At 29.1% G+C, this 15964-nt stretch overlaps 1 protein-coding gene across 1 annotated transcript; it reads right to left on the bottom strand.

The window, feature by feature from the left end:
* Positions 1 to 288: 288 nt before the first annotated feature.
* Positions 289 to 4590, bottom strand: LOC132934934 (zinc finger MYM-type protein 1-like). Its single transcript, XM_061001360.1, has 5 exons — positions 3776 to 4590; positions 3478 to 3582; positions 3047 to 3151; positions 2917 to 2991; positions 289 to 2721 (listed from the first exon to the last, which is right to left on the bottom strand). The coding sequence occupies exons 1-5, from the start codon at positions 3894 to 3896 to the stop codon at positions 476 to 478; spliced, it is 2652 nt and encodes an 883-aa protein (XP_060857343.1). The 5' UTR covers positions 3897 to 4590; the 3' UTR covers positions 289 to 475.
* Positions 4591 to 15964: the final 11374 nt, after the last annotated feature.

The following is a 15964-nucleotide window of genomic DNA, read 5'->3' as shown; positions in this document are numbered from 1 at the left end:
ACACAATTTGTTTTATTGAAACGAAAATTCAAATTCCTAAAATTCCTATTTAATATAACACGACTAATTTTTATTCACTTATTATTATATACTATGGTCAAGTACTATACCATAGGAGACGAACACCGATATTAATTATATTGCAGTATACTGCATACTCACAACAACGCAGCTGGTACAGCGGGTGCTTCCATTTGGTTACTGTTGATTGTAGTTGGCTACAGTGCCGCAACTTAGTAATTTAGGGCCCCAGGGCAAAATTAAATTTCGGGCCCTACAACTATAGAGGGTACATAATAATATAAAATGCTGCTAGAAATTTTTTTTTTTGATAAAATTAAAAGGTATGATAAATGATTATTATTTTGTAAAACTATTGTATTCTATGTTTCTGTGGAAATGATATCTGTATTTATATATTTTATGTTATATATTTAAATAATTTTAATAAACTTAACAATATATTAATTCATACTTAATCAAATTTCATTTTTCTTGCTTTCATATTTGAAAAATTTGTTAATATTTTGTCCATATCAATTTCTTTTGTACGACGCTGTTCGATATTTAAAACTGAAATATTGGACAGTCGTTCTTGTCCAGTTGAATTCCTTAAATAGCTTTTTATTATTTTAAGTTTTGAAAAAGACCTTTCTGCTGTTGCAACCGTTACTGGCAATGTCAAATAAATTATACATGCTCCTAATACATCAGAGTAACTTGTAGCAAAGTCGTTTTCGAGAATAAATGAGGCCAGTGCTTGGATACTATTCAAATTTTTATTTTTTATAATTTCTTTGATTGATAGCAGTTGACTTGTTAAATCAGAACTTATATCTGATTGATACATTTGAATAAAGTCATATGATCCTTTAATAGTAATTTCATCTGGTCCTAAAAGTGTTTGAGGTTTCAAAAAATTGAAAATACTACAAACGTTATGTAAACCTTTAAATCGATCTTTAAGTTGACATATTATTGTGTCAACAACTGGTAAAAATACTTTTATTTTAAAATTATCTTGTGTGATATTCATTCGTCTGTCACCATCTACTTCATCAAAAAACAACCTTGCTTTTTTTTGGCGAACCACTTTGTCATCAGTTGGAATACCCCATTTAATTGCCAGGTTGCTTGCATTTTCAACTACACTACAATAGTCATTCCTTAGTTGCTGCATACAAGTATAGGCATCAGTCAATCTATCTAATGCTTTCTGGAGGTCAATGTCTTGCTTCTGCAAAAGTTTAGAGATACCATGCAAAGGACGCAATACTCGTTCCCACAAACATAACATAAGTAAAAATTCAAAAGATTCTATTTTTTTTTTAATTGAAATTGCCATATGTTTTTCATCTACTTTACTACTTGATAAACTCATATATGTTAATGATTTTATAACTTCTATATACCTTTGTTTTAATGCTGATACTGATGAATGCCTAGCCTCCCAGCGAGTAGGACAAACTTTTTTTAATACTTTAAGTCTAATTGTTTTGGCAGTGTCATCACCAAATGCAAGTGATGCCCATCTAGGACAACTAGAACTAAAAAAATTGAATATAGTTTGTAATGTTGTAAAAAAGTTAGTTGCAACTTGCGTCGATTTGGCTGCATCACAAATCACCAAGTTAAGGTTATGTGCGCAGCAATGTACATAATGTGCATTCGACACGGTAGAAGATATTCTTTGTTGCACTCCTGAATAAGCTCCACTCATTACTGCTGCACCATCATAACCCTGGCCACGACAATTTTGGATGTCTAAATTGTACTTTTTCAACACATCATAAATAAGATTTTCATAATCCTTTGAGCCATGGTTCTCTAATTCAAAAAACCCAAAAAAAGATTCTTTTACTTCAAATGATTTTGTTTCATAGTTTAAAACAACATAACGCAGTATAACACTCAATTGATCAATTTTTGTTATATCTTGTGTCGAATCTACTATTATTGAATAATATTTAGATCTTTTTACTTCGTTTGCTAATATATTTAATACTTCTGAGGATAATAAATGAATTAATTCATTTTGAATTTTCCAACTCAGGTATTTTATTTTATTATTTTCATTATTCAATAGATTATTTAAAACAGGATCAAAATCTGCCATTAGCCTTACAGTCCTGATAAAGTTTCCTTCTGTATTATTTATTTTAGTTTTACTGTTTTCGTTTCCTCGGAGAGCAGTATTCCCCGCAGTTAAAAATAAAATAATTTTGACTAATCTAATTAAAACATTTCTCCAAAAACTAGCTTCTTTAATAATTTTATCTTCCATATGTTTGTCTATAGTTTCGTTTTTTAACCAGCGTACTCGGACTTCAGTGGCTTGAATATGTTGTTGAGAAATTTCATGTGCTCCAATTTTTTCTCCAATATGGTGCCAATCATTAATTCCTAATATCCAATTTATTTTAAAATTTCTATTTTGCCTATCAGCGAAAAGCCAACATACTTCACAGTATGCACAATCTAAAATGACTGAATAGCATAACCATATTCTGGGTATACATAGTCCTGTATTTGTAGTTTTGTGATAAAACTGTGCTGAAAAACGTCTAAGGATGCCTTTTCCATCAGGGCTATAGGGAAATTCTATGTTGGTTGGTTTACATGGTCCATGCAATAAAATACTTCTCTTCAAATCAGATTTTACAGTATCAAACTCTTTAAAATGTCCACGGTCAGTTGGATAATCATTTGTTAAATCTAAACCTATAAATAAAACAAAATTTACTATACATATTATAAGATAGGTAATGAATATCAAAACTGTTTAACAGCTATATGAATATCTTTTTACATTTAATATCAATTGAAATAGATGTAATTATTATGATTATTAATTTATTCAGTTTAGTTTAAGTTTTAAGAAAACTATAGGTATTTTGAGAAATATATTTTACCTACCTGGTTTATCAAATATGCCTGACTCAGTAACATCACAAGTGTCAGACGATTCTACTTCATTATTTTCATTTTCACCTAGTTTACATTTTTACATTTTAATAATTTTGAAAAGTTTAATTTAGGTTCCTACCTGGTTTATCAAATATGTCTGGCTCAGTATCATCACAAGTCACAGACGATTCCAAATCAGTATTTTCATTTATTTTACTAATTAAGTTGGTGGAAAAGTTATCGACTAAAAGCAAAAAAATCACTTTATAAAATACAATAAACTAAAATGTTCATAACAATTTATAATGATAATATTATGAAGAAGTGAACAACTATAGTTTAGGCACCTACATAGGTATATCAATATAATAAATTAAACAACAAATGGAAATTGCAAATTATAAACAAAAAAAGTATGCTAAAACTATACTTAAATCACTAAGTAATAAATATCAACATAATTATAAATTATTCTACCTATTGAATATGATGTGTTTATCCTCATAGTTTTTTGTATAGTTTACATTTTTAAATTTTAATAATTTTGAAAAGTTTAATTTAGGTTCCTACCTTGATTATCAAATATGTCTGGCTCAGTATCATCACAAGTCCCAGACGATTCCACATCAGTATTTTTATTTGTTTTAATAATTACATTTTTGGCACACTTGTCAACTAAAATATTTAAAAAAATATCACATATTCACATCATATTATTTACAGTTGTATGCAGAATGTAATGTTATTACTAGGTAAATGTGTAAATAGTAAACTAAGTTTTTAGTAAACGACCTTCGTCTTAAGAAAATCTTAACTTCAGGAATTTTAACAACCACCCAGTATTTAATAATATATATTTACCACTTACCAGCATTATCCAAATTGTTTTTTACTACAAACATATTTAATGAACCTCTCAACTTCTTTATTTCTTCATCTTTTTTTATTCTCATTTTCCTTTTTGCTGAACCACTGAGATATTTTGACATTGTAAATATGATTAAAATAACTTATAAGTCAAGTATTAAAGTATTAACAGCAATGATTAATAAAAGTATTTTTTTATTAGCAATGCAAACTATTCAATGAAAAGTGAAAATTAAAAGTACCTAGTAGTAACTTGGTGATTATAAATTTGAAATAATTTAAAACACATAGAGGCATAAGCCATAAAGGTTAGTTCGGAAGATAATTGGTGAATTATTATTTTGTATGTAGGTACCTAAATGTAAACAAAAGAGATATTTTTATTCTATTTTTATTTTGCACTTTAGTGGTGCTTACTTTGGTCACAGAATAATGCTTTGGTTTATAAGACAAACTGAGTATTCAGTGTAGCCAACGCCAAGATGATCGGTGATTTTTTCATCATTAATCTTTTATCACAGAATAAATCTGTGAAATTGATTTGCCGCCAAAGACCTTATACTTATACCACAGACTTTTCATAGTTTGTGCCTAAAATCTAAATTATTATTTAAGCATAAGGTCTATGTTTACCGCATTATTACTTATCGATTATGAACTCCTTAATATTTAATATTTAAAATATTTCAATTCAAAATACATTTTTACAAAATCAAAAACCCGGAAAAATAATAATAGGATCCACCCATTATGGGCCCCCTTTGAAAAATTAATTTGGGCCCTCTGGCAGGGCTTTGCCCTGCTTGCCCTGGTGGTAGTTGCGGCACTGGTTGGCTATATTACGTAGTTGTACAGGATTCTTTCTCGGAGTTGCTGGAAGGTGATCAATTCTCCCAACGGTGATCCAGTGAAGAATTTTCCTCCTTGATTGAATTAAGAAGATTGGAAAAATTTTCAAAATTTTCGAAAAATTTCAAAAATGTTGTAATTGTTTTTCTTTTCTTCTTAGTATCTTTTGAGACACCCTGTCCACAGCGCCAATTTTGTAACGAACCAACTACTTCAACTCAAATAATGGAAGTGTTTTGAAATAAATTAACAAGTTGACTGTATGGGTTATGTAGATTTATTTGTAATTTAAACGTAAATATTCTAAGTCCAAAATAATTAACTAATAACTTGGTAAACGAGATGTGACTTAATAATTGACTTGGTGGTTTCTCTGCTGGTGCTCGTCTGATGGACACTTGTCCATCGACGTACCTCGTCGGTTATTCCTAATAGGTCCCTCCTATGGCATTTTTAGTATAAAAACGGTATATCTCTGTGTACTCCTGAGGTCACCTTTAGACGTCATTCGTATAATTATGTTATTTTAGGAGTATATATTTTGTACAAAGTCATGATCTTTTACGCTTATTATAATATTCGTTTTTCCTAGAATATGGATAATGCGTGCATGTACTTATCACGTGTTGTGCGGTACCGTTGATGTTATTACTATTAGGCTTTCCGGGATTACTGATATTACTACTATTAGTTTTATCGATGTATGCCGCCCGGGGTTACGTGCTCCCTGCAGCATTTATGTCTATTATTGAATATATCATTATTATTATTATATACATAGTCACAGCTCGTTACAAATGCTACGTGATAATTCTAAATATTGTATGCGCAGGTTCTCAGAATTATCGTCGGTCTAATGAATAACTCGATTTCACATGGTAACCCCGCGGACCCCATACGTAATGGTTGTGTTTCGGGACATATTGTTATACTCGCTAGTTCTTTGCAGTTCATTAAATGTGTTACGGAAATCGTTAAATAGTACTCGTGTGTTTTTGATATAGCCATGTATTCGAATTCGGGTGTGAGGTGCATATACAGCTGTTCTTTACGTACCAGCAAAGGTATTATGTGATATAATGTTAGTTCTACTGGATTAGTAATGGAATCACTAACTCGAATACGAGAATTCCATTCAAATATGCTATGGCCAGTTTTGAAATCTTACTTAATTCGTAAAGTGACATAATTAATTCATATAATTTACATCAAAAGGTAAATCAAATGCCCGGGCAGACTTATTAGTATGTCCCGCAGCTGCATTTTTAATTCTCTAGTGGATATTATACCCGAATGTATTATATCGTTTTGTGCCGCAGATATTATCTCACCTACCATGTCCGTTTCGAATACTAATTGCTGCAGTAGCAGTAACAATGTTGTTATTAAATTTGTTATTGTTGTTCATATTTCTAACACGTCTATTTGGTACCATAAGCGTTTTAAGCTGGTTTCGAGATTGTTACATGATATATTTAAATTTTGAATTTGGTTTTCCATTAACTGCGCATCCTTAAATACACTATTGGTTAATTTTAATATACTAGTTTGTTTTTCAACTATTTTTAACAGACCTACTCTACTACTCTAAGTTCCCTTATTTGCGTATCGTACATTTCCCCGTACTCGTCATCCAATGTTCCGAATAACGTTGTAATAAAAAATAAAGAGGTAGAAAGGTATACCTATATTTTTTAATTACCTTTTCCTATCAGAGGAAGTATTATTGTTGGGGTCGTGAATTCTGTTACAAGCAACTACAAAATTACCTATGAAGAACACAACTGTTCTTCTAAGGAACCCAGTTTATTATATATATGAATATAGAATACCTTATAAAACTCACCAATATATATATGATTGAATTTTAGAACCAAATTGCCAATACAGAGAGATTAGGTTTGTAAGTAATATAACCTTTTACCTTTTGCGAAGATGAATGTGTATTTGCTTCGCGCTGCACTGATGATGAAAGTTGACAGAGTTCCAGGGATAAAAGGGAGATAGAATCTGAGTATAATTATAAAGAAAGAAAGAGAACACACTTCTTTGAATTAAAACATAACTACGATGGTGACGATACGTGAAAATAATAACTGCAGCCTTCATGGGCGTCCTTTACACATTTCCGCACTGAAAGTGTACGTATGTAAGACGCTAGAAGACTGTCTGACAATGAGCCAGTGGGATGGCGTTTTATGCTACTTTTTTTTTCGTTACTATCGTATTTTTATTTTTATTATACTAATTGTTATTGTGAAACAAAGTATGTTTACTGTGATTATAGATTATTTAGAATGTCAATAGTAATTTGATATGTACAATGATTATATCATGACATTTTGTACTTAAACTTTATACATTAGTAAATTATACATAAGTGAATAATAATTTCAATAATATGTCATATTAATTGACTATAAAAAAATATTCATTGTGTATGATATATGGATATCATTACATGCACCCCGGTTTTTTTTATGTTATGCCCTCATAACGGCGCATGTAATTATACATGTGAACGAAAGGGGAAAAAAAATGAATCTATATAATATAAAAATATGTGAGATAAATAGTTTTACAGTAAGAAATATAAAATTGTAATTAATAGAAATCTAGTAATAAAATAAAAATGTACATTGTTAGATTTAATAATCTAGAGATTAAATAGTTGTATTAAGGGGTTAAAAAAAGTTATCATTGTATATATGAGTATATAAATATTAAGATAAAGTATAAAGAGTATAGTAGAATATAATATGAAATAATTATAAGATATAACGTTTTTGTATAATAGTTTAGAATAATATAGTCAATAACATGCAATAAAATGGAATATAATTAGAAATACAAATAAAAGGTATTATTATTATATTTTTTTTTTACAGTAATAAAAGTTGATGTTGAATGTAGTTTGATTGTGAGATAGTTGATATTAGCATTGCCAATTGTAGTATGTCTATAGCTGATATGAGTTCTTTCTTTTAAAGTGATATTGTCCTGTTATTTGGATAATGCTGTGTTGAGGTTTTGTTTTGGATTTCAGTTAATGTTGTATTAGGTGACTTGCTTATCGAATTGCTTACGTCTTTGTAAAGTTGTTTATTGTGGGCCTTGTGCATAACATATTGTGTTAAACTTGAGAATATGCCCGCTAATAATTTTATACTCCATCCAAAAGTTTGATATAGTATGGATATATTTAAACCCGTGTTTATTGCTGTAGTAAATGCCCTCCAAATTACAAATAATCCTAAGAGTCCTGATATAAAAGTTCCAAAAGAAGTGAACCATCCCCACATTTTTTGTAATTTGTTTTCAACCATATTACCAATCGTATCTTCGTCTAATAGACTTTTTAGTCTTAGTCCTTGATCTACAAAGTTATAGCCCATTGATTGTCTTGCGATGTTTCTTTGGGCTGACTCAATATCTTGTAGAAAAAGAAGATGTTTCTGAAGTGCAGTCATTATGTCTTGTGTATAAATCCCTGCAATCATCAAAGCTTCTGGACTTTTGCATGTCCAAGTCCAGGTCGTGGATGGTCTTAATGTTTGTGGTACTTTTATTTCCCTTGGTCTCGGAGCAAACCCGAACCATTACCCGTCGAGAAGGAACGCTGGTGGTAAAAGTTCGTTGCAGTCCATTTCGGTACCGTATGTTTGTAAAGTATGTGTTTTTGGCGCCATAAAGTGTGTTTTATTATTATATTTTATAGGAAGTTCATTAAAACATGATGTATGTCGTGCGATTTCCACGTCTACTGGTTTGCATTTCAGTAAGTATATAATTTCTCCAGCCCTTAATGCTGTGTATCTGGGACCTTCACCCATTGAATAAGCAAATTCGGATAAGCTATATGTTGCTAGTGAAAGTTGTTGTAATTGTATTTTTCTCTCTAGTTCGCACTGTTTTTTGACCAAATCGGAGTATAATGAAACTAACGTTGTTTTGAGGAAATTTTCGATATAAACAAATTTCGTGTTTACGTAGGCCATCAAGTCTGTATTCTGAGGTATTATATTTTTTATTGTAAAGTGATTCATAAAAGAAATGTCCATGAGGATGAATAACTGTGGGTGTTCTGTGAGAATAACTGGTATTTCACAGGCAAAAGTTTTTTTAATTTTTTTCAATGCAAATACTATGTTTTGTGTTTCTACTAGGAAGGTTTGAGTTTCTTCAGAAGTTGAATGAGATGGTTCTGAGATCATTACGGTTGCAGGTCCATCGTATAACACATAAACATCTTGAACATCGCAGCTATGGTGAAATTGATTATTGTTCCATATTATTTCTCCTTTATGTTTGTCTAACCCATAAAGTTCGGAAAGTTTTAGTTTTGTACCCGTAGGTAGAACTAATTCGTTATCCTTGCTAATGACATTTGCGATGCCCTCGCTTAAATGTATTTTATAGTTTCCTTGAACTATGACTTTTTTCCAAGATCCTCTATCTGATGCAAAAGTGGATCCTTGACAGTTTCCATCTCTGTCTATGCTTCCAGCTAGTGTATGGGTTACGTATGAAGTTTGATTGATTTTTAATCCTAGTACTATCCCTCAATTGGGGAAGTTGTATACCAATCGTTGGTGTATCTCAGAACATTGTGCATGTCCTAGCATAATTATTTCCGAAAAAAATCCTCCTTCAACTGCTTGAGCATCATTGAATGTGGAGCATTTTGTGATGATATAATCTACTGATATAAAACATGCTTTATATATAATTGTTCGGACTTCGGCTCTTTGTAAAAGTTTGATTCTTGGTAATTCAATTGTTCTTGGGGGTGGTTGTTCCTGACATTTATCAATATGTAGGCTGTTGAACGAGGTGATGTAAAGTTTGGGTCCAGAACAGTCATATGCTATGAAACCATATACGCTTGACAATGCTAATAGGAATGTGATTGTATATTGAAGTTTCATTTTTATTGTTGAATTGATTTTGTCAATCTGTAATAGCTGAAACGGTATTACAGTTTTTTTTTTTTTTTTTTTTAGTTAACATAAAATTAAATATTTTGTATCAATTGTAGCAAAAATCTATTTTAAACTATATAATGGCAAGACATTATATAGTAATAAATTATTTTATATTTATCATAAATATATAAAATAGAATGATAAATAAACAATGTGAGAAAAAAAATATAAAGTCACTTAAATTTTAAACACCGTATATTAATTACAAGGGATCTTAGTTATAATGATTATCGTTTAACAATTAAAATATAATAAATAATGATTATGGTTTATTTAGAATAATATGGTTTTAGTCTTCTAACATGAATGACGTCTTCCGTTTCTTTATTGTTTAGTACTAATTTAATTTTGTTATTTAAATCTGATATTTTTTTTTAAATTTCAAAAGGACCTCTATATGAGGATGCTAATTTAGGAGTTTTTCCAATTTGAGTGAATGGAAATTTAACCATCACTAAGTCTCCCGGGTTAAAATTTAGGATTCTATGAGCTTTATCATAATATTTTTTTTGTGTATTTTGTGCGATTTGTATTATGTTTGGAATTTTATTTCTAACATCATTTAATTCCATTAATGATTTATTTATATCATATGGAATACCTTGTGGAATTATTTTATTGTCTATAGGAAAGGAAGGCTCAAATCCATGCATTAAGAAGAATGGGCTTTGTTTTGTTGTGGTTTGAGGGGTTAAATTATATGAAAGTGTTACATATGGTATGAAGTAAGACTATCTGGACTGATTATTTTCAGTTAGATAATTTTTAAAGAGTTACATAAAACTCCGTTAACTCTTTCTACGAATCCTTGCGTTTCCGGAGAGTATGCAGTAGAAAGAGTCTGTTTTATACCTAGTTTATTGAGTACCTCAGTTACCGTACTGTTTTTGAAATGGGTACCCCTGTCTGACGAGAATTGCCTAAAAGAACCCCATTGAGAGACAATTTGTATAATAAATTTAACAGTAGAGTGGGCAGTAGCAGTTTCTACGGCTTTAGTAAATATGTATTTAGTGTTACTACAGGCAGCTACTAACACATACTTCTTTTTATTACAAGCAGGTAATGGTCCTAAATAATCGAAGACTAATCTGTCCATAGGTCTGTTAGTAGTGAAAATTGGTTGTAATTGGCCAATTGGTTTTCCAATTAGTCTTTTGTTACTTTGGCATTGATGACACGTTTTTATAAAATTAGTCGTGTCTTTAGATAAGGTCGGCCAGTAATATTAATTTTGTATTTTATGAATTGTACGGGCTAACCCTGTATGGCCTCCCATGGGTGATTCGTGGTATGATTTGAGTATGTCATTAATTATTGATTTTGGTACTACTAATATGTTTTTAAAATTTTTTGGCGGCGAGAAATGTTTGTGGTATAATATATCATTTATTATTGAAAATTGCCTAGATTTTCGTTTTATATTCGTTTTTACGTCTTTGTTATTAATGGCATTTATTATGTCAATACTAAATTGATCTTCGTGTTGTAATGTTTTTATGTCATAAGAATTTAGATTTATAATTTCGTTTTCATTTTCGTTATCTGCTTCTGATATAAAATTTATCGCGTTTCTTGATAGAGCATCCGCGACCTTGTTTTCTTTACCCTTTTTGTTTAATATATTGAAATTAAAATCTAAAAGTTTAAGCGTTAACCTAGCTATTCTAGCTGAAGGAATTTTTAAATTTTTGTAATATTGTAGACTAATATTGTCACAAAATACAGTAAAGTTTTTACCCCATAGGTATTCTCGAAAGTACATAATTCCAAAACATAGTCCCAATAGTTCAAGAGTAGTTGAGGAATACGTCATTTCATTATTTAGTAATTTTCTAGATGCATAACCAACTGGATGTAAAATATTATTTTCATATGGCTGCTCTAGGCAAGCTCCTAACCCCATGATTGAAGCATCTATAGTTAGATAAACTTCTTTTTCATCATTAAAATGTTAAAGTAAAGGCTCAGAAGTTAAATATATTTTTAATTTGTTAAAAGATTCTTCATGTTCTTTTTGCCATATAATTTTTTTATCACCTTTTATTAGTTCAGTAAGTGGATGTGCAATTTTGGCAAAATCTTTAACATATTTCCTATAATACGAACACATTCCTATAAATGATCTTACGTCCTTTGGGTTGTTCAAATTAAGTTATTGCTTTGGTGTTAGTATTTATGGGTTTTATACCTTCCCGTGATATTACGTGACCAAGTAGTTCTATATTATCATTAAAGAAATAACATTTATTTGTTTTTAATGAAAAGTTGATAGAATTTAGAATCTTAAAAGCTTCTTCTAAGTTTAATAGTGCGCTGTTGAAATCCTTACCATACGATGCTAGGTCATCTATGTATATTACTAATGATTTGTATAATAGAGAGGAATAAGATTCATTTAATTTTCTTTGAAAAATGGAGCTACTATTTTTGAATCCTTGTGGTAACCTTGTAAAAATCATGAGGCCATGGATTGATGTGAAAGCGAGTTTATATTGGTCTTCGAGCTAAACGGGTAATTGAAAAAATCCACTGTTTAAGTCTAGTGATGTAAAATATTCAGATCCTTCTAAAGATCTTAATAGATCTGTCGTCCTTGGTATTGGGTACTGATCTGTGTCAACTCTTTCATTTAATTCCTTATAAGAGACTACGAGCCTATATGAATCCTTTTGTTTTTTCTTAACTAAAAAGGCAGGAGCAGCAAATTTTGAAATTATTGGACGAATTATAGTACATTTACTGCATATATCCTTAAATGTAATATAACTGATCACTTTAGCACTATTATTATTAACGAGATACCGCCTCTCATCGATAGAAACAATAGTATTAATTATACTGAACGGATCCTTATTAACTTTGACCATCTTAATATGCTAATTAGTACCGAGAATTGGGATTGGCTAAATCATTATAATTGTGTAGATAATATGCTTGAAAAATTTAATCAGGTGCTAAATTCGTTTATTAATTTATCCTCAACCAATATTAAGCATTGTAAATCTAAAAATAAAAAAATTAAACAATGGATTACTAAAGGGTTAATTACGTCAATAAGAAATCGAGAAAAATTATATAAGAAATTACTCAAACAACCATTCAATACGTTACTTAAATGTAAATACGTTAAATATAGGAACATATTAAATAATACAATTAAGCTAGCCAGGAACCTTTACTATCAAAATCTTATAAATCTTGCGGGCTCAGATTCTAAAAAAATATGGAATTTAATTAAAGATGTATCATACACTAATAAATCAAAAAAATCGAATGTTAGCAATCTAAGAAATAACGATGGTGAAAAAATAACTGGAAAGCAAAACATAGCACACGAGTTTAATAGTTTCTTCTCTAAAGTCAGCAGCGTAATTTCTAATAATATTAAGATTAGCAATTTCCAACCTATAAGTTTTGATACACTAAACAAAAACTGTTATATTTCTGAAACTATATTTTTAAAACCAATTGAAACACTTGAAGTCCTTAACCTATTAAATAGTATTAAATGTTTCAATTCCTTTTCTGAAAACTCGATATCTAATTATATTCTTAAAAAAACGTCAATTGCTATAGCTGTGCCCTTATCTATAATATTTAATAGCTTTATTTCTAATGAGAAATTCCCTAAATCATTTAAAGAATCTATAGTTATACCTATTTACAAAAATGGCGATAAAAGTAAATGTTCGAATTACAGGCCTATATCGCTCACTTTAACTCTGTCTAAATTATTTGAAAAGTGCCTTAAAAGTAGGTTATTAGACTTTTTAAACAAACATAATTTTTTTCACAATAATCAATTTGGTTTCCGAAGTAATATTTTGATTAATAATGCGCTATACAAAACCACTCAATATATATATGAAAATCTAGATAACAAGCAACATGTTCTTGGAATTTTTTTAGATATTAAGAAAGCTTTTGATTCAGTTGATCATACAATTCTTCTCGAAAAACTGTATTACTGTGGAATAAGAGGTGCTCTTATAATTTATTTAAGTCATACCTAAATGGTCGAGTACAACGAGTTAAAATAGATGATTATTATAGTAATGTACAAGAAATTGATTACTCAGTGCCACAAGGTACCGTATTAGGACCGATATTATTCATAATATACATTAATGGACTTCTTAATCAAGATTCTCCTGGAAACATAATTTGTTTTGCTGATGATACCGTCATCTTATTAAGAGTCCGTGTATAAATAATTTATATAAAATGGCTGAGAAAAGTTTTCGTATTGTTAAAAGCTGGCTAGATAATGATTCACTAGAGATTAATAGTGAAAAAACTAATTACATTCACTTTGGTATACAAAAATCTATACATTTAAATAATTATAAAATCATTGCTCATACTAATAGTTGTATCAACAATAATACTAAAAATAATGTATGCAAATGTAGTGAATTAAAAAGAGTAAACTATGTTAAATATCTTGGAATATTTATTGATGATAAGTTAAAATGGGATATTCATATAAACTATTTAAATAATTCACTTAGAAAATTTTTCTATGTACCTATATAAATCTCTTAAATCTGTTTTAAACTTCAAATTAAAAAAATTAACTTATTATGCATTAATACAATCAATTCTTTCTTATGGTATTTCTTTTTGGGGAGGGACATATCACACTCACTTTACGAATCTTGAAGTCACTTTGAACTCACTTCTTAAATTTATTTTTAATAAACCTACGTTATTTCCTACAGTTAATTTATACAAAGAGCTAAAGATATTAAATTTAAAATCACTGTATACAAAAAATATTTGCTTACTATTTTATAATATGATAAAATGTATTGATATTCCGTGTCATAATTACAATACTCGCTTTAAGGTTAATACTAATGTCGTCGTCCCTAAAATGAACACAGTATTTGGGCAACAAAGCCCTAGATATAAATTCATTCAATACTGTACTATTTATAATTTTAATATTCATAACTTTAAGAGTTTCAAGATGTATAAAAAATATATAAATAATGCTCTGTTTCAATAATCTATACTTTAATTTAGAAATTAATTAATATATTTTTCACTGTTAATAGTTAAATTTGTGTTAAAATTAATTACTATTATCAAATAATTCTATTTAATCTTCTAATATTATATTATAATCCACAGAATATGCTATATTAACATTTTATTTACTTACGATTATATATATATATATTATATAGGCTATAGCCTTTATAATGCAACTACTAATTGTTCTTTATCCTTTCTTTTATTGTCTTTCTTGTGCATACTCTACCTATTTATTTTGTTCTATTTTTTGCTTTATTAATTGTCAATAACGACCATAATCAATAATATCTAAATCTGTATCACAACTTCCTCTTTTCAGCACAAGCTCAGCTTTTGAAAAGAGAACCAATATATTTTAATGTAATTTTTTGTTTTGTTTTGTTACTCATAAATTGTTTGTAATTGTTATAATTTGGTGACAATAAATATTATTATTATTATTATTAATTATTCCTGCATTTAGTAATTTATCTAATTGAGTTTTTAATTCTTCTCTTTGTAATGGAGAGACTCTATGTGGTGCGTTAAACTTTGGATCCGTATAATTAGGTTTCATAGTTATTTCACAAGGATCAATGTTTGCTGGTTTAACATTAGAGGTATCGCTTGTAAATAAATGAATATATGTTTTTAATAGTTTTATAACTTGTTTATGTTGATTTGAATTAAGGTTGGGAGATATTTTTATAGGAGTGCCCTCATAATCTGTAATTGTTTCTTTATCATTATTAGTTAATGTATTTTCGTTGTTAATGAAATCATTTTTTAATATTTTTGTTTGTTTCTTCACTCTGTAATTAATATTATTGCCATTAAATAAATTGTTTTTATGACAATCTGTATTGTTTACTGTAATGGGTGTTTTTAAATTATTATTAACGAAGATGTTTATTTTGTTTATTATGTTTTTAAGAGAAATGAAGTTATTAGTTGTGATATATTTAATGGGAATTGTATGTGATTTTTGTGTGGAATTTGTACCTGGTATCCAATGTGTGTTATTATTTACATTATACAATACGGTCGATGGTCTAGTACTGTTATTGTTATTACAATATATAATGCCTGTTTTATTAGTGTCGTCGTAAATGTATGTATTATGATTATAGTAATTGGCGATTGAAGCTAATTCGTCATCTGACCAATAATAGTTTGGTAGTCGTGTTAAGTTTAAAATATCTAAAATTTGTGAAATCGAAGTTATTTTATTTGGTTTCCCATCATTTAAGGCATTACATATTGCATAAATTCCACAATTACCGTCTCCGAGAACATTTTCTCCTGGTTTATAGTTACTAAAGATTGTGTAGGCA

The sequence above is a fragment of the Metopolophium dirhodum genome, chromosome 1 (assembly GCF_019925205.1).
Source record: "Metopolophium dirhodum isolate CAU chromosome 1, ASM1992520v1, whole genome shotgun sequence".
Taxonomy (NCBI): Eukaryota; Metazoa; Arthropoda; class Insecta; order Hemiptera; family Aphididae; genus Metopolophium; species Metopolophium dirhodum.
The sequence above is the reverse complement of the archived record's forward strand: the minus strand, read 5'-3'. Positions and strand labels throughout refer to the sequence as shown.

What these genes read in the sequence shown, in the direction of transcription:
- LOC132934934 (XM_061001360.1), bottom strand. Translation starts at nt 3,896, where the DNA reads ATGTCAAAATATCTCAGTGGTTCAGCAAAAAGGAAAATGAGAATAAAA. An exon ending in AGACATATTTGATAATCAAG is followed by an intron (nt 3,152 to 3,477) that starts GTAGGAACCTAA and finishes TTTTGCTTTTAG; the next exon opens with TCGATAACTTTTCCACCAAC. An exon ending in AGGCATATTTGATAAACCAG is followed by an intron (nt 2,722 to 2,916) that starts GTAGGTAAAATA and finishes TTTTATTTATAG; the next exon opens with GTTTAGATTTAACAAATGAT.